Raw genomic sequence first — 23,693 nt, forward strand, 5'->3', positions numbered from 1 at the left:
CCTGCATGGAGCATGCTTCTCCCTCTGCCTGTGTCTCTGCCTCTCTCTCTTTCCTCTCTGTGTATTCTCATGAATAAATAAATAAAATCTTTAAAAAAAAAAAAAAAGGTACTATTTAAAGTAATTTAGGAGGGCGGGAACTAGATTGAAAAAATACATTACATACCTTTTTTTAGGGGAAGTAGTTAATATATTTTCATAATGAACTAATTTCTACCAATGAATGTGATGATCATTAATGTATTTAAAACAAGTTCAGTAACAAGTTAACCATTCACAGATATCTAAAATGTTATGCTAAACCCTTTTAACATATTTGTAAATAGCTTTCAGAAAATTACCAGCCAATATTTTCACCAGAATTTTCTACTTCTCATATCACTAAGTATGAAATGCCTGTCATGAGCATCTGAAAATCTGAAGTGGCAGATTACTAAGGTTTACCCACTTCCAATTTTTATTTAAATTCTCCTTCACCTAAAATCTGAATTTTTCTGGACTTAAATTCTTTCAGTTGCTGAATAAAGTTCACTTTGAGTTCAAAGGCAAGATTTTTCCCATATTTAAAAAACTTCACTGAGGGGCACCTGGGTGACTCAGTGGTTAAGCATCTGCCTTTGGCTCAGGTCAAGATCTTGGGGTCCTGGGATTAAGTCCCACATCGGGCTCCCTAGAGGGAGTCTGCTTCTCCCTCCTTCCTATGTCTCTGCCTCTCTCTGTGTGTGTCTCTCATGGATAAATAAATAAAATCTTAAAAATAAAATAAAAAATAAAAAACCTCACTGAGTACCTACTATATAGAAATCCTTGTTTTTAAACTTTGAGATCAAACTAATTTTAAAGGCAAACAGATAACAGATTGAAAATTACATTTATAAATTCACTTTAACAATTTTAATTTGTTTTTAACCAGAAAGCACACTTTATTGTAAAGCAGAGACAAGAAAAACTTAGGTAAAATTCAACTGCTAATATATGCAATTACATACTTGGAGAAATGAAATTATAGAACCTACTAAAAATAAACATAGTAGAAATATCTGAATACAAATGGTCACTATTTAACACAATTAAGAAATTGTCAAAAATATTTCCATGCTAGATTAATAAACCACTCTTGCCTATGGCTAGTATACAATATAGAAAAACACAACTAAAAATTCAACTTGAGTGAAAGCAAGTATACTGTCCTCACTCAACATAATTTGGTAATGCTTAAGTCAGAAAATAAGCCAAATTTACCCTGAAAACTTAAGTGAAACATCAATTTCTGACATGGAAAAATTAAAAGAAACACTTGAAAGGCATTAGTACATTAAATGGAAACTTCAAAGAAATGCTTCACTTTGTACTTTTAATTTTAAAAGGATTTTAAGTTTTAATAAGTGGGGAAATTCTAATTCATATTTTTATTAACTGTACTATTATATAATCAAGTTGTACAGTCAAAAGACACAGCAAATATATTAGTTTTATTAGATTATTGACCTTTGTATTTGTAGGGAGTCTTTCAAAAGAAGAGGAAACTTTCTTAAAAGTTTTATGAAATAGGTCAAAATTACATGTAACACTGAAAAGGGAAAGGGTGAGTAGAAATACCTTATATCAAAAATCTGTCATTATATACAACTGGGCTGATCATGAAACTTAAAAATTTAAAGTAAATTATAATTATAATTAAATCTCAAAATATGTCTCATGAAAGCTATCAAAAATATATAAAATATTAACTGGGCAAGACAAAATATTCAGAGTACATTTTAAATACATTTCAGTATTTGGACAAATAAGAACTATTTACATAATCTCTAATTTTCCAACTCTAGTCTCTCAAGTATAATAAATTACTGCCCTCAATAACTGAATACTTGACTGTGTCTTACCTGTTGCCATTTGCCTTTGACAGCTGGGTCTCTGACTGACTGGCAATGTCTCTGAATCTGCTGTATCACCCCCTGGTAATATACCATTGATGAGTCATAGTTCCCAAGAAGTGCATATTCTCTTCCTTTCTTTGCATTGTCACAAATCTCAGCCAAATTCATCTTCTTGCAGAGACCTACACTGAATACATAATGCCTTATTAAGTTTTCAGCACCAACTTTAGAACATTTTTTTATTCTTTAAAATATCTGCTTATAAACTACTTTCAGAGTCAAAATGGTTCTTTCTTTGAGGTTATCTGAATGCATCTTATACTATTGAACAAAGTTTCTAATTCTGGAAGTACAGAGATCACAAAAGAACACCTAAGGAGATCACACAGAGAAAAATTACACAACTCTGAACTATTGGTTTATGTTAAAGGTATATAAATTGGACACTAGTTTTCCTTGCTCATTTATAATTACCATAAGCTGTAATAATGATAAACTTGATTTTATTCAATTTATTCTTAACAATGTAGAAATATATGAATATCATATTCTATTTTTTCCACTGGAAAAAAAAAATGGAGAAATTAGTTCTAAAACATTTTGGCCCCCCAAACCAAAAGTCATACTTAAGGAATACATTTTAAAGGAACAGCCTATAGATGTCCGTGCATCATTTATATATATTTGTCTCATACAAGTTAAATCTAAGCAAAAATCTGTGAATTCAACTACCTGAGCCCTTTTTGTTCAACCTGTAATCTTCTATGATTTTGTCATTCTCTATAGCTTTCCATCTATGCAAATACTATCATTGATCTTTTCCCTTCCACAGATGCTATGAAGAGTATCATCTGAACCTCTGGTTTCCACCAAAGCCCTCCAGCTCAGTAATTCTGGCTTTTCTTCCTGGCTTCCCAAACTCATCCAAGAATCACCCAAGGCTTCTATGCAAAGAAACTTTCCATCCAAGACTTTAAAGAGTAGGAAGTTCAGAGATATAGAAGAATGACATCCAGGAAGAGGCCAAACTGCTCTACTCTTATTTCCCAGAACAGTAAACCAATAAATCTACTTAGTAAAGAAAATTAAAATATTTCTCCATGCTTATCCAGTCAAGAAACACACAGCAGACATCAGCAGACACTTCTCCAAAGAAGACATACAAATGGCCAACAGACACATGAAAGACTGCTCAACACCACTTGGCATCAAGGAAATACAAATCAAAACCACAATGTGTAAAGATACCACTTTACAGCAGTCAGAATGGCTAAAATTAACAAAACAGGAAACAAATGTTGATGAGGATGCAAAGAAAGGGGAACCCTCATACACTGTTGGTGGGAATGCAAGGTGGTACAGCCACTCTGGAAAACAATATCAAAGTTCCTCAAAAAGTAAAAAAAAAGAACTACCCTATAACCCAGCAATTGCACTACTAGGTATATACCACAAAGATACAAATGTAGTGATCCGAAGGGGCACCTGCACCCCAGTGTTTATAGCAGCAATGTCCATAATAGCCAAACTATGGAAAAGGCCCAGATGTCCACTGACAGATGAATAGATAAAGAAGATGTGGTATTCCATACACACACAATGGAACATCACTTCACCATCAAAAAAATGCAATCAGGCAGCCCGGGTGGCTCAGCGGTTTAGCGCCACCTTCAGCCCAGGGCATGATCCTGGAGACCGGGGAGCTTCTCCCTCTGCCTGTGTCTCTGCCTCTCTCTCTCTCTCTCTTTCTCATGAATAAATAAATAAAATCTTATTTAAAAAAATGAAATCTTGCCATTTGCAACGACATCGGTATTAACTAGAGGGTATTGTGCTAAGCAAAATAAGTCAATCAGAGAAAGACAATTATATGATTTCACTCATATTTGGAATTTAAAAAACAAAACAAGGAGCACAGAGGAAGGGAGGGAAAAATAAAACAAGATACAATCAGAAAGGGAGACAAACCATAAGAAGCTTAACCAAAGGAGACAAACTGAGGGTTACTGGAAGGGCGGGGGGTAGTGGTGGGAGGATGGGGAAACCGAGTGATGGGCATTAAGGAGGACATGTGATGTAATGAGCACTGGGTGTTATATACAACGGATGAATCACTAAGCTCTACCTCTGAAACTATATACTATATATTAATTAATTGAATTTAAATTTTAAAAAATATTTTTCCATGCCTGTCTAAAGGGAATTAAATTTTGGTGTTGCTTCGCCCTTCCTCTCTACCTCTTCTCTATTCTTAAAGGGTTCAAAAACTCTTCTTCAAAATTAAGCACATCTAGTTCTAGGCATTTCAAAGGACTCCAGTAGATCCTTGAAAATAAAGCAGTTTCCTTTAGGTGTTCTGACATATTGTTTGTCTTTTCACCTAGCATTAGTTCCTTGAAGGCAGTGTCTATGTTATTTGAGAATCATATCACAGCAAGTGTACACTACTTTTGCACACTTAGAAACTTCAGTAGATTTATCCACATGGAAACCACAGAAAACCTCTTGTTCAAATCAGAACATTAACACTAAGCAATAAAGTCTTATTACAGTGAATGAGCTGTAGTTAATAAATCCAGTAGAAACAAAGCAGTTCCATATATTATTTTCTTTTAAAGTGTGACCTTAAAGCATTAATTCTGCTAATATGTGCAGCTACACAACTATGCAGATAAAAATATCTTAATGTAAAACAGGGATCAGAAAACTCTTTCTACAAAGGATCATACAGTAAATATTTTAGGCTTTAAGGGCAAACAGACCAAATTGAGGATATTACATAAGTACTTATATGAGAAGACAAAAGTTTCCATAATTTTTATTGATAAAATTCAAAACATTCTAATAATAATCACTGAGTAAAACTTTTTGTAAAGCTCGTCTCCTGGTACGAACAAAACTCTTTTGGGAGGAGGGGCTAATATTTCACTTAGTTAAGATTCAAAATTAGTGTTCTCTATCATCAAAATTAGTTGCAAACATTCATAGGGTAGCACTGCTTTTTAATAAGATTTTATGTATTTCATGTTTGAAAATGTCTTCACCCAGAAACGTGCCATCACGTACATGATTTTGATTCAGCATTATTTATTATTTGGAAGATACCTACAGACTTTATTCTTCTCTTAATATTTGTCTTTTGGCACGTCCTTACACTGCGGATTAATCACTTCCAATTAAAGGTTAAGGAGCAAGTGCCTCAAATGCACAGTTAAACAGATTTTGAATTATGGTAATTTCCTTTCCATTTACACCAAAGTCTCCGAAAGGCTGCTGAAATGGAGCTCAGAAACTATACCGCAAATCTGAGTAGGAACAGGGATGTCCCTTCTTTACCTTCACTTCTGACAACTGGAAGGAAAGCTACATAAAACAGCTTAATATTTATTACTTGTGATTCAAACAACAAAATAACTTTTAGTTTTACATATAACCAATGTTTTGCTTGTAATGTTAAGTTTAATACATTCAGATACATTAACAAGTCTGAAGCAAAAACTGATTTCCAAAGCCATTCAGGGCTCACTAACAGTGGCTAAGAAGAGTTCCTCTCATTCAAAAATCTCAATTCAGCCGTAAGCTAAAAAGACTAAAATAAAAGTATACCACTACTAAGCCACTTCAGTGTGGTAGGTCAAGTCAGGATATTCAGCTTCTATTTCTGACAAAAATTCAAGGAACTGACAAAGATTAAGTTCACAAGAGCAATACTCTTTGAGTCTTGAGAAGCTACTAACTAGCTCTATATTGCATGATATACTCAAATATTCTCTGTAAAAAACCTGATAAATAAGTACTTAAAATTCACAATTGTAATTTCACTTTACAATTTCACAGTTTTGTAAATTTGTTCACCTAAGCCTTTTTCTCCTCTACACCTATTTTTACCACCATCAGTTATACTAAATCTGAGCAGATCCCACCTCAGGTTATACAAAATTAGTATTTTCTGAACTTTTTTTTGTTTGTTTTTTGTTTTTTGTTTTTTTTTAACTTTTTGAAAATATTTTTCCCTGTAGTTATTCCATGAGCATTGTCTTTAAAACTAATTCTTCAAAAACGTCAAACTTAGAATTGACTTCATGAATAACACCAAATGAGCTGTAGTGGTAACTTCTGTCAATCCACAAAAGCCAAGGAAAACCACTCAAAATCATTTGCTTTGTTTTTTAATTGATTATTAATGTTCTCAACTCTTCCAGCAACTGTTCTCGCCAAAAGGCTAATGGCTTTTTTTTTTTTAAGATTTATTTATTTATTCATGAAAGACACAGGCTTAGAGAAAGAGGCAGAGACACAGGCAGAGGGAGAAGCAGGCACCCTGCAGAGAGCCCTATGAGGGACTTGACCCCAGGATCACGACCTGAGCCAAAGGCAGGCACCCAACCACTGAGCCACCCAGGCATCCCAAAAAGACTAATAGCTTTAAACAAGTTTATTTTCTCCAGACACATTTCTTTGGCTACTACAATCAAATACGATTTAGTTAAGGCACCATCAGTAAACAACTTCCTTACTTAAGTAACAAATGAGACACTCAGAAACTTAACCTGGGTGCAGCTTGATTTTCACTGTTAATAATTTTGTGAAGAAATTCTGCTATAAGATATTCCTTTTTAAATTTTCTGATTTTTCTGACCATTGTTTTCCCATGTGTTGGGAATACTGTGATGAGTGATTAGTCTGGTAATGTCTGTGTATACTGTATTTCTTTAGCACAACTATAGTATCATTGAATAATAATCAGTGCTATCATCTACTTTGATAATTCAAACTCTAATGTACTTTAGAACTATAATATGTCAAGTCCATTTTTCTCAGCTTTTCTTGTTTCAACATGATGGACATATGCTGGTAATAAAGGAAAATCTCACAGGATAATGATATCAAAGGTACTTAAAACAGTGATTATACTGCACCAAGCAGCAGTGCAGAACACTAAGAATGCCACATCTCAGTCCCAACTATGCAAACTCACAAAAGTAGCCATAAATAATATGTAAACAAATGAGTATGGCTATGTTCCAATAAACCTTTATTTATGGACACTGATAAATGAACTTCATTTAATTTCCACATGTCACAAAATAGTATTCTTTTGACTTTTTTTTTTAAGATTTTACTTATTTATTAATGAAAGACACAGAAAGAGAAAGGCAGAGACGTAGGCAGAGGGAGAAGCACGTTCCAGGGAGAGAGCCCGATGTGGGACTCAATCCTGAGACTGCGGATCACGCCCTGAGCCAGGGGCAGGTGCTCAACCGCTGAGCCACCAAGGCGTCCCTTCTTTTGACTTTTTTAACCACTTAAAGAATGCAAAAACCGTTCTCAGTTCATAGGCCACTCCAAAACAAGTAGCAGGCTAGATGTGGTCCCCAGATTATCGTTTGCTGACTCCTGCTTTCAGCTTCTAGCATAAGAATCTGAGAAAGGTTGCCCGTGTGGTTCAGATGGTTGAGCATCTGTCTTTGGCTCAGGTCATGATCTCCAGGTCCTGGGATTGCCAGAGTAGGGCTCCCTGCTCAGTGGGGAGTCTGCTTCTCCCTCTCCTTCTGTCTCTCCCCTCTGCTCATGCTCTCTCTCACAAATGCATATATAAAATCTTTTTTAAAACTCTTTTTAAGAAACCTGGGAAAATACAAATTAAACCCCAAAGAGTAGAACATAATAAAGTTAAAAGAGAAAAAAAAAATCAATGAAGTAGAAACAGAAGAGAAATTTTCAATGTAGCCAAACTGGCTCTTTAGAAACATCATTAAAATAAAAACACCTTGGGACACCTGGGTGGCTCAGTGATTGAACACCTGCCCCTCCTTGGCTCAGGTGATGATCCTAGGATTTGGAATCGAGTCCCGCATCGGGCTCCCTGCATGGAGCCTGCTTCTCTCTCTGCCTAGGCCTCTGCCTCTCTCTCTGTGTGTGTTCTCATGAATAAATAAAATCTTTAAACTAAAAATAAATAAAAATAAAATAATAAAATAACCTCTAGTAATATTGACCGGGAAAGGGAAAGAAAACACAAATTAACAAAATCAGTAATGAATGAGAAGTTAGCACTACTAGCTTTAGAGATATTAAAAGTCAAAGAGGACTTAATGAAATGGGCAAATTATATAAAGATCACAAAATATCAAAGCTTACTCAAGAAGAAAATAGACTGATTAATCTGAATAGTCTTATATCAGTGATACTCAACTTGTAATTTAAAATCTTCCCATCAGGGCCACTTGGGTGGTCAGTCTGTTAAGTATCTATCTGCCTTGGACTCACATCATAATCCTGGAGTCCCAGGATCAAGCCCTGTATCAGCTCCCTGCTCAACAAAGACCTGCTTCTCCCTCTTCCTCTGCCCACCCCACCCCAACCTCCGCTGGTACTCTCTCGCATGCTCTCTCTTGTGCACTCTCTAATAAATAAATCTTTAAAAAATTAAAAATTAAAAAAAATTAAAAACAGATTTTTAAAGACTGAAATATATGATCTCAACAGATACATAAAAAACTGACAAAATGTCAACTCCATTCATAAGAACTCTTAGCAAACTAATAATAGAAGACAATTTCCTCAACCCATTAAAGGGTACCTAAAACACCCTAGCTAAAATCTTATTTACTGTAAAAGAGTGAATGCTCACCCCCAATATCAAGAAAGAACAAGACCAATATATTTGCTTTCATCGCCCCTATTCAACATTAGAACTAGAAGTTCTAACTAGTGCAATAAAGAAAAAAAAAAATATTTAAAAAAAAAAAAAAAAGGGATCCCTGGGTGGCGCAGCGGTTTGGCGCTTGTCTTTGGCCCAGGGCGCGATCCTGGAGACCCGGGATCGAATCCCACATCAGGCTCCCGGTGCATGGAGCCTGCTTCTCCCTCTGCCTGTGTCTCTGCCTCTCTCTCTCTCTCTCTCTGTGACTATCATAAATAAATAAAAATTAAAAAAAAAAATTTTTTAAAGAAAAAAAAAAAAAGCATACAGATTGGAAAAGAAGTTGCTTTTATTATTATACAACATGATTGTTAATGGAGAAAATCCCAGGGAATCTACAATAGCTACTAGAACTAGTAAGTGAGTTTTGTAACTCAAAATTTTGTTATTCAAAAGTTATTATGTTGTAGGACACAAAGTCAATATAAAAAATCAATTGCAAAAAAAATCTATTGCATTTCTACATACTAATAATAAACAATTGAAAACAAAAATCAAAGCAATGAAATCACTAAAAAACATTAAATACTCAGGGATAAATTTAACCAAATACATACAAGATCTGAACACTGAAAACTACCAAAAACTGCTAAGAGAAGTTAAAGATGACCTAAATTAATGGATATACATGTGTGTGCACACATTTATGAACTGACACATTCAATATGAGTAAGATATCAATTCTCTTGAAAGTGATCTAGAGAGTCAATACAATCCCAATCAAAATTCCAACATTCTTCCCTGTAAAAATGGTTTCAAAATTTCTTTGAAATATAAAGGGCGTAGAATAGTCAAATGGTTTAGCAAAAGACAACTCATTCTGATTCCAAGATTTACTATAAAGTTGCAGCAATCAAGACAGCATGGGATTCGCATACAGACAGACCCACAAACCAATGGAACAAATTAGTCCAGAAACAGATCCACACATATATGGCCAATTAATTTCTGACAAAGTTGTCAAGGCAGGTCAACAAGGTCAACTTTTTTTTTTTTCAAAAAAGGGTGCTGAAACAACCAGATAGCCATATGAAGAAAAAAAAAAAAAAAAAACTGAATCTCAACTCTTACATCACATCATATACAAAAAATTATCTCAAAATGAATTATTGACCAAAACAGAAGTTAAAACTATAAAACTTTCAGAAGACAACCCAAGGTATAGGGAAGGAAGGGGCACCAGTTCCCCAAGTCCCAGTTCCCACAAGGCATTACATAATGGGCCACCTGACATCTGCACATACAGTAGCTTGCATTACAGGAGAGGAATTCTTAGTTTAGGAAACCCAAGCTATCATATTGAACCAAAGGAACTTTGTTCCAAAGGAAGATACAATCGCTTTCTTCCAAGGCTGTAAGCAAGCCTAACCTTTGCTCTAAAGAAGACACTGTATCTACTTTCCAAGGCTATTCAACTTGGTATCAACTTTCACCCTGAGGAGTCCCTTTGCTTACCCCCACCCCCACCCACCCCCCCCCCCCCACCCCCCCCCGCCCAGTACCAGTCGACTTTTATTGGACATTAATTGTGAATTAAAGCAATGGAAGGATTCAAGGATGCCAGGCAAAAGTCATGGTCAGGAATGCCAAATGTGCTTCCACACTGGGCCCTCTTCAGTGGTACTTGCGTAGCCGTTCATGTTTGAGCTCCTTATAAGAACGACAGTAGTTGAAAAGCACATAAGCAGCCAGCACCATAGAAATTCCAGCAACGCCCCCTTTCTTCACATTGATATACTTGTTGTAATACCGGTAGTAACCTCTTTGAAATGCTCCAGCAATGCCCTTAGGGGTGAAATCCCGCATCAGTATCCAGCCTGGCAGCTCTCCTAGCTTCACCTCCATGAGCTTCTTTTCCTTCACTGGTCCAGGCGACGCCATGTTGGAGTCCTGGGTGTCCACTCTCTTGTGTATGTCTTTTTCTTTCTTGGTTTGCTCCCTTACTTTGATGGAATACATTTCCCATATATGGGAGGTAGAAGTTTTAACACTTTATCTTACCTTCATACTTTAGTGATAGTTTGATTGACTACTGAATCCTAGGTTGGAAATAATTTTCCTTCAGAATTTTGAAGGTACTGCTCTATTATCTTCTAGGTTTCAATTAACTGGAAAACTGATGTCATTCAAATTCCTGATCCTTTATATATCACCTGTTTTTTTCCCCTTTCTGAAAGTTTGTAGGTTCTTCTCTTTGAAACAAGCTTTCAAAAATTGTTGGTGATATTTGTGAAATGGGTCTACTTGGGACTCTTTCAATATAGAAATTAATGTCTGTAATTTTAGGAAAATGTCTGAGTTATTTCATTGATTATTTCTCTCCATTTTTTTCTGTTCTCTCTTTCTGAAACACCTTTTTTTCAGATGTTGGACTTCCTAGGATGGTCCTCTAATTTTCTTACCTTTTCTCTCCTATTTTCCATCTCTTTGTCCTCTGGCTCTACTTCCTTCAAGATTTCCTCAACTTTGCACTTTTAATATTTTTCTAGAGTATTTTTTCTTTTGTATTTTCTAATTGAAGTATATAATGTATACGAGTATATAAGTCTTAAATGTACAGCTCAATGAATTTTAACACTGGTGCATCTAAGTAACACCCACATCACAATACATAACATTTCCAGCACTCTGGAAGGATCCTTCATGTCCCCTCCTAGGCAGTACTTCCCCTCAAGGCCAATTACTATTCTGACTTCTGTTACCATTGATGAGTTTTGCCTGCTTTTTCCATTTTTTTTTAAGATTTACTTAAATCTTTATTTATTTGAGAGAGAGAAAGCATGTGCATGAGTGGGAGAGGCAGAGAGATAAGGAGAGAGACTCTCAAGCAGACTCCATGCTGACAGTGGAACCCAACAGAAGGCTAGATCTCACAACCCTGAGATCATGACCTGTCCTGAAACCAAGAGTCAGATGCTTAACTGATTGTGCCACTCATGTGCCCCTTAACTGCTTTTTTTAAATTGGTTTTATTGAGAGAAATTTTTTACAATGAAATTCACTAATTTTTTCACAATTTGACTTCTTTTGAAAAATGTATACAATTGCATATCTACCAACACTGTGGATATAGAACATCTCCGTCACTCCAGAAAATTCCTTCCTGTCACTTTGCAGTCAATCTTTACCCCCATGATGTATTCTTCCATTCACATATCATTGTTATGTCTGTTTTAGAACGTGACATAAATAGAATCACTCAGTATGTATGCTGGTGTTGACTTCTTTCATTTAGAATAAAGCTTCTGAGATTCAACCGTGTTGTTGTATGTCAGTAATTATATGTTTATTACTGAGTAAGTATCTCACTATATGGATATACTAAAATCTGTTTATTCATTCATCAGTTCTCCAGAGGCACTCCTCAGGGAAAAAAAAAAAAAAAGAGTACAGCATATATTCTTTTCCCAAGCCTCGTACTATTTCCACTGAAGTTATTATCTAAAACTTCAAAATACAGAAAAGATATAGTCTGCCACGAGAGTCAAATGTTACAACATATAACAGAATTAATATTATCTAAAACACATAATCTATTATTTACTATAAAATACATCTACTTAAGAGCACAGAAAAAGACACTTTAAAAAATGAACAAGCAGATATAAAAAAGACTTAAAACAAACTTCTAGCTTTAAAAAGTATATAATCTGGGTGTTATTCTATATGTTGGCAAATTTAACACCAATAAAAAATGTTTATAAAAAAATGAAAATAAAAATAAAAATAAAAAGTATATAATCATTGAAATTAAAAGCTCAATGGACTAATATGGAAATAGCACATTAGACACAGATGAAAAAAGAATCAAGAAACCAGAAGATAGGGACACCTAGGTGGCTCAGAGGTTGAGCCTCTGCCTTCAGCTCAGGGTGGTGATCCTGGGTATCAGGATCGAGAGTACCACATTGGGCTCCCTGCAAGGAGCCTGCTTCTCCCTCTGCCTATGTCTCTGCCTCTCTGTGTGTCTCTCATGAATAAATAAATAAAATCTTTAAAAAAAAAAGAAAAAAAGAAACCAGAAGACAGAGCTGAAGAAAGTGCCCAGAATGCAGCTTATAGAGACAAAAAAAAGCAAAGAAATGAGAGAATAAAAGAAACGGTCCATGATATGTCTATTATGAATTCCAGAAGAAAAAAAATAGTTAATATTCAGGCTATAATAACTAAGAAATTTCCAAAGTCTATGAAAGACAATAACTCTCTATTTCAAAATAAATAAAAATAAGTCCACACCTAGAGACAATGTAGTAAAACTGAAGAATGCTAAAGGCAATAGAGATAAATACTATAATATCTACAAAGAAAAGACAGTTAACTTTTCAAAAGCAACAATGGAAGCTTGGAATCAGTGAAATTGTATCTTCTAAGTACTAAAAGGGGCAGTGGGGGGTTGTAACCTAGAATGGTATATATCAAACTAAACCATTCAAGCATGAAGGCAATATACAAATTTCAGACAGAAAAACCAGTGTATAGTGATGCGTGGGTTGCTCAGTGGTTGGGCATCTGCCTTTGGCTCAGGGCGTGATACAGGGTCTGGGGATGGAGTCCCACATCAGGCTCCCTATGAGGAGCCTGCTTCTCCCTCTATGTCTCTGCCTCTCTCTCTGTGTCTCTCATGAATACATAAATAAAATCTTTAAAAAAGAAAAGAAAGAAAGAAAAAACAGAGTATAAGTTCAGGCACCACATATTTTTAGTTGTGACCTCAGGCAAATCATGTAATTTCTCCAGGCCTTAATTCTGCATGTATACAATAGGGAAAATAATATTTATCATCATAAAGTTAAAAACTAAATGTGATAATATGTTAGCATCCTTCCTAGTAAATAATGAGCACTGAATCAATGTAAGCTATTACTTTTACTCCACACTCAACATTAATATAGAGGTTCACAGCAGCTAATTTTTCTTCAAAAATAACAAGAAATAGAAAGAAAGAAAGAAAGAAAGAAAGAAAGAAAGAAAGAAAGAAAGAAAGAAAGAAAGAAAGAAAGAAAAGAGAAATCAACTGACCCAGTTTTCATTATAAATTCCTAGAAGCAGGGCACTTGGGTGACTCAATCAGTTATGTATCTGCTGTTGGCTCAGTTCATATCCCAGAGTCCTGGGATAGAGCCCCAAGTCAGGCTCCCTGCTCAGCAGGGAGCCTACTTTCTCCTTCTCCCCCATGCTCATGCTGTCTCCGTCTCAAATAAGTAAATAAAATGTTTATAAAAAATAAATAAATTCCTAGAAGCTATACCACAAGTTTAATTACTCTTAGCCATAATCTTGAAATATAGGTTTTTTAAAAATCTTCTTAATATAAATCAGAAATTTCTAGGACTTTTAAAATGTCAGGTTATGGGTGCTTGGGTGGCTTCAGTCAGTTGAATATCTGCCTAGGTCATGATCCCAGGGCCCTGGGATCAAGTCCCACATCAGGCTCTCTGCTCAGCAGGAAGCCTGCTTCTCCCTCTCCCTGTGCCTCTGCCTGCCACTCTGCTTACTTGTGCTGTCAATTAAATAAAATCTTAAAAAAAAAAAAAAAAAGTCAGGTTACATCTAAAGAAAGTACGAACAGCTTTAAGCAATGCTTGAAAATACTGCTCTTATTTTGAGTTTACATATATTCAAAATTGAATTCAGCATCTTCTTGCTATATGTACTGAACTGATCCAGTATTGTTACCCTATACAGAATGATCCAAGTAATATCTTCAAGGAGATTTCTTTGCTCAAGGAGAGTTCTATGCTCAAATGAGAACAAGAGCTCAGCTCAAGTTCACGCTCAGACCAATACTGCTTCATTTGGTCCTAGATAATTATGACTTGTCTCTTTCAGGACTCATATCTAAACCTAACAAATAGGGCAGCCCTGGTGGCTCAGCGGTTTAGCATGGCCTTCAGCCCAGGGCCTGATCGTGGAGACCCAGGAGTACCACGTCAGGCTCCCTGTATGGAGCCTGCTTCTCCCTCTGCCTGTGTCTCTGCCTCTCTCTCTCTACCTCTGTGTTTCATGAATAAATAGAATATTTTTAAAAAATAAATAAGTAAATAAACCTAACAAAATCCTGGTTCCAACCTATCTCTCCAGCTGCATCTACAACCACACTCTCTTCTTTAAACTACCATCCTCCCACAATATACACACATACACACACACACACACACAGAGCCTTCACTCTCAACACACTTGGATTTTTCAATAGCAATTATTGCATCTCAGATAAACCTCATTGGCTACCATACTGCCACTGTGCAAAGCTCATACTTGGGTTATCTCATACCAAGACTAAGGCATATGTTTAGGAAAACCAAAAATAAGCTTATACAGAGAACCCCAAACTGCTTTAGATGTCACTTATAATTTTTTTTGTCTCCACAGTAATGGTTTTTAAATAGGAAAGAAAACATTTTTTCAGACTAATTTTTTTAGGTGAGTGATATCTAATTGTTAAAATACATATAATTCAGTTATAACATAAGCTTTAGAAAAAATTTTTGCTTTAAATTATTTTCATTCTCACACTTCCATAATTCTCCCAGAATGTTCCTTTTCCCTCTAGAAGCTGCAAATTCCTGAAATGAGATATTTATTTTAAAAACACTGAAGTAGCCTCAACTACAGCAACATGAACAAAATACTACTACTTAGGGGATCCCTGGGTGGCGCAGTGGTTTGGCGCTTGCCTTTGGCCCAGGGCGCAATCCTGGAGACCCGGGATCGAATCCCACATCAGGCTCCCGGTGCATGGAGCCTGCTTCTCCCTCTGCCTATGTCTCTGCCTCTCTCTCTCTCTCTCTCTCTCTGTGACTATCATAAATAAATAAAAATTAAAAAAAAAAAAAACAAAAACAAAATACTACTACTTAGAACAGTGGTAGCAAAACAAATCAAATTTGATTTTAAGCATTTGTACCACACTGAATTCTACCACTGTTCAGGCTCTACATATTTTTTTTTTTCAGTTTACTGAAATGACCAAAGTCCAGTCTGCCATGCAACAATTGAAATAAATTCAAGCAATCAAAAAAAACACATAACCACAACTGCTCAAATTACTGCATCTTAAAGTATGTTTTAATAGAAATAAATTACCCTACTATATGAGTAGTAGTCACCAAAACAGTTTAGTTTGAAAGCCACAATACCTCCCATCTCTTTATGATAGATTACATGCTCAAGGACTATAGTTTACCATGAGTAATGGAGAATAGGACTTCATAAACTCAGAGACAAGAGGAAAATGTCTATAGCAACAAAGCCTTTTTGTTTCCTTACCTATGTTCACTTCTCAAATACATGGGAAACAGAAAAATGACCATCCATACAAAATAAAAGAATCTAAAAAGATTATTCTGGAACACCTGGGTGGCTCAGCGGTTGAGTCTGCCTTCGGCTCAGGCTCAGGGAGTGATCCTTGTATGGGATCAAGAGTCTCCCATCGGGCTCCTTGCAGGGAGCCTACTTCTCCCTCTGTCTGTGCTTCTGCCTCTACCTTTGTGTCTCTCATGAATAAATACATTTTTTTAAAAAGATCATTCTAAGAGCATAAGTGTTTCTCAAAAGTAACCACTATAATAATTTCTGCCCATGTATTCAACTCTTTAAAACACTGAAGCAGATGTTTATCATGTCACTCTGTTTTAAAACAGTAGCTTAAACTGTAAAGTACCCTTTTAACATAAAAACAATAGTAACATTCACTGAATGCTTATTCCATCCACATCAGGAAATGTGATAAAAATGGCTGTCTAGTCATTATCTCATTTAACCCTTATCACACTACTAAATTAAAATGGTTACCCCCATTTAATAGAAGAGGAGACTGAGGCTTTAAAAAATTTAAACTTGCCCAAACCCTGGATTTATACCCCATCTGTCTAAACTCAGTCTGCACTGTTGGCTCATTATACTCTCCTGCCTCAAATTCCTTCAAAATATATTAATTCCTTCAAAGATATATAGCTAATCCAAAAATTAAAAATAAAAAGCTAACTAGTAGATATGAAATAATCATTTTATTCCAGTTGCCCATATAATTAAAGACTACTATCCTTAATCTCATAGTATTTGAGCATTATAACATAAAATCTTCCAAAACCCTGTCTGCATATTACTATATCAAATAGTCTTTTTTTAAAAAAGATTTATTAAAAAAAAAAAAGAAGATTTATTTATTTATTCATGAGAGACAGAGGCAGAGACATAGGCAGAGGGAGAAGCAGGCTCCTCGTAGGGAGCCTGATGTGAGACTCGATCCCAGATCTCGGGATCAACCCTGAGCCACCCAGGCATCCCTCAGTAGTCTTTAAACAATTAATGTTATTATCCTATCCATTCACTCATACATTTATCATCCACTCTACACTACTTAGTAAACACCTACCCCATTTAGCAAACATCCATGTATATGTAAGAAAACTATGTAAGGCCCATATAATTCTTCACTTCAAAGAATATATAAAAGGCAAAGAAAATAAGAGGTGTATAAAAATATCCATATTCACACCAGGAAGTACATGTTAAATACCACTTTCATCCATATTCTCCCGTGAGTGGATAAGAAAAACAAAACAGAACTTAATGATTCCCTCTCATTCATTTCCTCCTATCAATCACCAAGAAAAATGAAGACGGGAAAATCATCAGAAAGGGGAGGATACTGAAATATAAAGACACTCATGGGTACAGAGGAAACAAAGAGAATGAAGGAACATACTACTGAAATAAATGAGGCTGAAGTTACACAGACATGATTATAAACTACAGGAGCATTTACAAAAAATATCTTCATACCAAAAAAATATTAAAAAGAATAAAAATTTCAAACTAAAGCTCACTTAAAAAAGAAGGAAATCTTGCCAGTTGAAATGACATGAGAGTATTATGCTGACTGAAGTAAGTCAAAGAAAGACAAATACTATATGATTTCACTCATAGGTGGAATTTAAGAAACAAAAAAACAAAGAGGTAAAATGGGGAGGCAGGTGGCAAACCAAGAAACAGACTCTTAAGTATAGAGAACAACTGATGGCTACCAGAGGGGATGTGGATGGAAACATGGGGGAAACAAGTGATGGGGATTTTAGGAGTGCACATGTGATGAACACCAGGTGTTGTACAGAAGTGTTGAATCACTATACTGTACACCTGAAACTAATATCACACAACTAACTGGAATTTAAAAACTTAAAAAATAAAGCTCACTTTTAAATAGGTTGCTTAATAGGAACTCTTAGTAAATAATTACTAATGGACAATTACTAATTAAGAATCACAAAGTTGGAAAGGGACTTAAAAGGCCATTTATTCCATCTCCATACTTTCAAAGAGGACCATAATAAAACCATGCAAAAGAAACATAAAGACATCTAGTGGACACTGAACAACTCATTTTGGAAAACACTGCTTTTGGTTTTAAATTACTCTCACAATCTATGCCTTAAATTTATCTCGCTTTTACTAAGTTTTCTAAGATTTTATTTCATTAGGTCTACCATATGTAAGCTCAATTATCTAGGAGAAAAGAGTCTTTGAAATAATGCTCAGAACATTAAAATATACATATTTTCATTTACAAACTGATAATCAAAATTAGTGAGATTATAATATATATCAGTCCAGAAATAAGATATAGTCAATCGAAGAATGTTAGAGCTATTCGGATCTCAAATCATGCATCAGAATTCCAAATTTCTTTGAAGATGAAAGAAAGGCAAAGATGTTATTATTATTAATGGTCTATAAAATAACATTTTGCAGCATCTAAGGAAGCTCACTTAAAAAGAATAACTGATGAATCCTTTTATAGAACAAATCATTTTGTAACATACCTACTGCCTTGATCTACCTGCTTAATATGGTCAGGTAAAGTCACAGAACATGGCCTCTTGTCAAACAGAAATGACAATCCTGGAACATTGTTGCTCAGGAGGAGAAAGTGAAAAGAAAGGCCTTCAGTCACTGGGCACTTAGGGTTTACCTCCATTAAACTATTCTTCCCAAAAATCTTATAAATAGTATTAATATCTTTTTGGTAAGGAGACAGGTTTGGAAACTTGCCCATCACTACGTAGAAAATAAGTTGTAGTTCCAAAAAGGACAACAGATATATCTGACCCCTTCCACTATACCACACTCAGTAAACAATCCTTTTATAGAGAAATGTTCTCTATAAAAGAATACTACCGTGCATTGTTGAGAAAATACAGTAAAAAAGTATAAATCCAAAGAATCCGTAAGAGCCTTCTAATTTTACTGTGGTATTTACATAAAAAGATAATTATCAGTTAATAATTTAGAATAAATCTAAAGTTGTTGAGGAATACTCAACATAAGTTCTTAGCCTAGATTCTCTTCTCTTTAGTAACACATTAGGCTATTGGTTTCAATATTTTAAGTTCTCCCACAGTAAATCAAAATTTAAGGGGGGGGGGGGAATCACACAACTTTGTTTCACTGTCACTGAAAACTACCGAATTCTAATCTCAGCTCAATGAAACTATTTTTAACCTGTCTGTCCTAGCTTTCCACGGTGGCTATTCCACATGTCCATCATTCTCCTTTCCTAAATCCACTCTCCTCTCATCAACTGCCCTTGATTCCTAATCTGCCTCTTAGAGAATATAAATTTGAACTACTCTAACCACCCAACCTATAAATATCCACCTCTATTCTCACTTCTTTTCTTTTTTAATGCCTCTCTCCTCCTGTCTACATTAGCACACTGCCTAGAAGCACAGCTAGTACTTAGTTGATACTTACAAAATGCCACTAATTCTAAACTAATTCTTCCACCCTGCTCATGTATCCTTTCCTACATTTTCAGAGACCTCTGTCAGCTATGTCCTCTCTCATCTCCTACATCTTCAAACATTTCCTCTTTATTGGCTCTTTCCCAAATAGTTTATCGATATTTATAAGAAAGTAAAGAAAAAAACCTACAAACCATTTTTAGTTACTGCTTCATCTCTTTCATTTCTTCAGGGTCAAAATTCTTTAAAGATAGGTGTGTCTGGATTTTTCATATCAATAAGTACTGTCAAGTAAGTAGAATAAGTTTTTTTTAAGAATCCTTAATTCTTTTTAAAAGTTTATTTACTTAAGTAATCTACACCCAAACATGAGGCTTGAACTCACAACCCCAAGATCCAGAGTTGCACACTCTACTGACTGAACCAGCCAGGCACTCCAAGAACCTTTAATTTTAAGGATATCTATTGAAACAATTACAGATAAAGAGATATGATATCTGAGTTTAGCTTTAAAATAATCCATTTGGGGACAGGAGTTTTAGATGAAACAAAACTGGTTATGTGTTCACTCTTCAAGGTAGGTGACAACTACAGAGGGAGTTCATTATTCTATTTTCTTTTGTATATGTAATACCATGAAAAATTTAAACTTATTTTTCAAGTAGCCTATGCTCACATTCCTTTTCATTTTTGCAAAGAAGTTTAGAAAGACTTTCCTAAAGGAGGAAAATGGATTTTGTGCCATTAGAAATATTTCAATCGGGCAGCCCGGGTGGCTCAGCGGTTTAGCGCCGCCTTCAGCCCAGGGAGTGATCCTGGAGACCCAGGATTGAGTCCCGCGTTGGGATCCCTGCATGGAACCTGCTTCCCCCTCTGCCTGTGTCTCCGCACCTCTTTCTTTCTCTTTCTCTTTCTCTTTCTCTCTCTCTTTCTCTCTGTCTCTCATGAATAAATAAATAAAATATTTTTTTAAAAAAAGTTTCAATCTTTACCTTACTTGCGCTCTTCAAGACACATGATAACCCGGACCATTTCTGCTTCTTACTTTCCTCTCCTTTGTCATTCGTTATGCACACTCTCTTATTTTTCTTCTCTGCCTCCCAACCTCTCAGTCTCATTCATGGGCACTTCTCCCACTTCCTTTCAAACATGGTTCCACTAGCTCCTAACACACATACGTACACACCCCAAAAGTGCTGCTATCAATTTTATCCCTTAAATACTTCTACAATCCCTGTCTTTCCATAACTCCAACTACTTAGTTCAGACTCTTCATTTTTCTATTGTACTTTCTCCCCCACTAAAACCAGTTTCCCCACACGATCTCCCCTTTTCAAAGTCCATTCTCCACACTTCAGCTGGAGTTATCTTTCTAAAATACAAACCCGACAACACCACCACTACCCCATTCGAAATTTGATGGCTGTCCCATGTTGAAAAAAAAACCTTCCAAACTCTTTATCATGGTACCAAGTACTTTAGCATCTTCCACCCACTACACTGCAAATACTCGTACTCTGGGACTGAGGTATAAGAAAGACCTAGGGTTCTGCAAACACAAACCACCAGAAATTATCCTTTGCCATTTGCCTAAAATGACTCTCATCTTCTCTTCCATTGAAAGGTTACTCAACTTTCTTAACACAAGTCAAATATCACACCATACTGGAAACTTCCCCTAATCTCCTTAGGGTCAGAATCTTTCTACCAATGGGTACAGAGAATGGCATCAGGGGCTGAGATAATGACTTAAATGAGTTATACCCAACCTGGGTTGAAATCCCAGGTTCAAACTTTATCACCTATGACTCTGGACAAGATCTCTTAGTTTGCTTCCTCATTTCTAAATAACAGTAGCTAGAAATTTTTATGAGAATTAAATAATGGGCTACATGCAAAATACTGCACGGAGCCTCACTAAAATTAAGTATTCAATAAGGTTAACTATTATATGACTATTTATTCCCACTCTGGGCTCCTATAGTAACTTGCACCTACCTCTATCATACTATTGTGATGACGTAACTGTTTGCTCATACAGAACACAGATTATTTTCTATCATCTTTTTATTCCCACTACCAGGCATAATATACAATATAATAGGTTCTTTTGTAGATTTTATTTATTTATTCATGAGAGACACAGAAAGAGGCAGAGACACAGGCAGACGGAGAGGCAGGCTCCATGCAGGGAGCCCGATGTGGGACTCGATCACTGGACTCCAGGATCACGCCCTGAGCCAAAAGCAGACGCTCAACCACTGAGGCACCCAGGTGCCCCCAATATAATAGGTTTTTAACAAATCTTGAATAAACAAAAAAATGCTTCCAACCCCTAATAAGGCCTCAATTTTTTTCTAATGGTCTTACAAAATTTACTTTCCATATCCTTGTAAAAAAATGGTACCTTAAGTAAAATTTACAAGCCAGTCTTATTTTGAGAAAAAGGGAATTTTGTAGTGGCGCTGTGTTATTTTCTTGTTTAAATCACAGTCTGGGGAGCTGGGTGACTCAGTCAGTTAAGCATCTGCCTTTGGCTCAAGTCATGCTCCCAGGGTCCTGGGATCAGACCTGCATCAGACTCCCTGCTGCTCAGTGGGAAGTCTGTTTCCTCCTCTGCCCTTCCTCCTTCCCACTTGTTCTCTCTCAAAACTAATTTTTTCTTTTTTTAAGTTTAAAAATAAATAAATAAATAAAACACAGTTGGTCAAGTGTGTCTGCCTTTGGCTCAGGTCATGATCTCAGGGTCTTGGGAATCAAGAAGCTCTGCTAAGCTGGGAGCCTCCTTCTCCCTGTCCCTCTGCTGCTCCCCCTGCCTGTGCTCTCTAATAAATTCTTTTTTAAAAAAATGATGTAAAACACACAAAATAAGACCACTCTACTATCAACAATTTTTTCCACATACTCTATAAAATACCAAATTTCTAGGATCGTTATCTACCTGTTGAAAAAATTTTAAAAGATAATCAAGGCAGGCTTTTTAAATCTGGTGGGCTTCCTTACCACCAAGGCCTGAGCCAATTCTAAGGACTAAGGTGTATTGCAGAGGTTTTTTTTGTTTTTTGTTTTTTGTTTTTTAAGTAGAACACGGCATTTTTCATTCTGAAAACATGCTACCGAGAAATTCTAAAGAACACTGAAATAATCAAAGAAAAGAATTACTACTACTCACTGCTTTAAAAAAAAAAAAAAAAGAAGAAAAGAAAAAAAAAGACCAGTCTGTGCTTTAAAAATCACTAGTAATTTAAAGCTAAATTAATCTTCAAAATATGTGTAGGCAATGTTCAAGCTAGTATTAAGTAGGGGTGGGGGGGGGCTCATTTTACAATATTGACCCTCAATAAATAAAACGCAAAAGGCAGAACGTTTTTTTTTTTTTTTAAGTATTACTATATAATAGCATGGTCTCTACTTCTACACTTGACCTTTAAATATTAATGCCCTCTGAGTAATTATTAATGGATTTAATATGCAAACACCTCCGAGCTACTTCAGAATAAACATGATTAAATATCTAAAAATAAACGTATTAGGGAAAGGAGAAAGGCCTGTTAAAAAAAATCGTTTCTCGGGTCTCACATCAAATGTGTGCCATACATACGGTTCGGCACCGAGAGGCAGCAGCAACCTGGGAGGGTCAGAGGCGCCGCAGGCCCGAGGCCCTGCAGCTGGGGCGGCTGCTCATCCCCGAGACTACCGGGGGCGGTGGCCCAGCCCAGTCGGGGTGGGGCTGAGCGCTGTTAACCGGGGCGGGCCAAACGGCAGGACGGGAAGCCCAAGTCTCACCTCCACTTCCCTTTCCCAGCGCAGAGCGCAGTTCGGCGACCACCCAAGAGCCCCAGCACCACAAAGACACAGATTTTCTCTCGCCCGGTAGGCTCAAAGTTTATCGGTCTTTCCCAGCAGTCAGGGCCGCCGGGCTTTGTAGTTCGCCGGTCCAGGCCACGCCGCCAAGGCCGCAAGCCTGAGGGGCCGCTAAACTACGATCCCCATAATGCCCCGCGAGTCTCGAGCTCCCACTGTTCTCCACCTCCCCTCACGGCGCCCCGACAGCCTCGCCGCCGCACCGCCTAGGCGGCGGGAGACTGGGTGGGGCTGTCAGCCTGGATACCCCCCCACCTGCTCTCCTGCTTGCGCCCCTCTCCCTCGGATTCATTACCTAGGGGCCGCAGCTCGGCCGGCGGTTGGTGATGCGGCCCGGTTGGGGGAAGGGCACAGGCCTCTGCGGCCGCCGAGTCCGTTAGTTGCCGACGTGCGTGAAGAGGCGGCGGTGGCGGCGGCGGCGTACGGTTGCCATGGCAGCCGCGAGGCGAGCGGTGGGGGGAGCACCGAGGCTTACAGTCAACTCGGGGGAGGAGCCTGAGA

General features: G+C 36.7%; 1 protein-coding gene and 1 pseudogene across 13 annotated transcripts in view; both read right to left on the reverse strand.

Moving 5' to 3' along the window:
* Positions 1–23,683, reverse strand: part of KATNAL1 (katanin catalytic subunit A1 like 1) — a 114,547-nt gene extending 90,864 nt beyond the window's left edge. Inside the window, exons 1-3 of one of the 13 annotated variants that reach the window (XM_072719924.1) lie at positions 23,115–23,245; positions 19,523–19,612; positions 1,884–2,059 (exon numbers count right to left, since the gene is read on the reverse strand). In XM_072719924.1, coding sequence (XP_072576025.1) covers positions 1,884–2,045 — 162 coding nt within the window. In that variant the 5' untranslated portion in view covers positions 2,046–2,059; positions 19,523–19,612; positions 23,115–23,245. Of the gene's footprint in view, positions 1–1,883; positions 2,065–18,407; positions 19,613–22,907; positions 23,060–23,114; positions 23,305–23,487 lie in introns of those variants that run through there. The other 12 variants (XM_072719921.1, XM_072719915.1, XM_072719923.1 and 9 more) reach the window with 12 other exon arrangements.
* On the reverse strand, positions 10,126–10,479 carry LOC112918649 (ATP synthase subunit f, mitochondrial pseudogene; annotated as a pseudogene).
* Positions 23,684–23,693: the final 10 nt, after the last annotated feature.

Source organism: Vulpes vulpes, chromosome 9 (assembly GCF_048418805.1).
Source record: "Vulpes vulpes isolate BD-2025 chromosome 9, VulVul3, whole genome shotgun sequence".
Lineage (NCBI taxonomy): Eukaryota > Metazoa > Chordata > Mammalia > Carnivora > Canidae > Vulpes > Vulpes vulpes.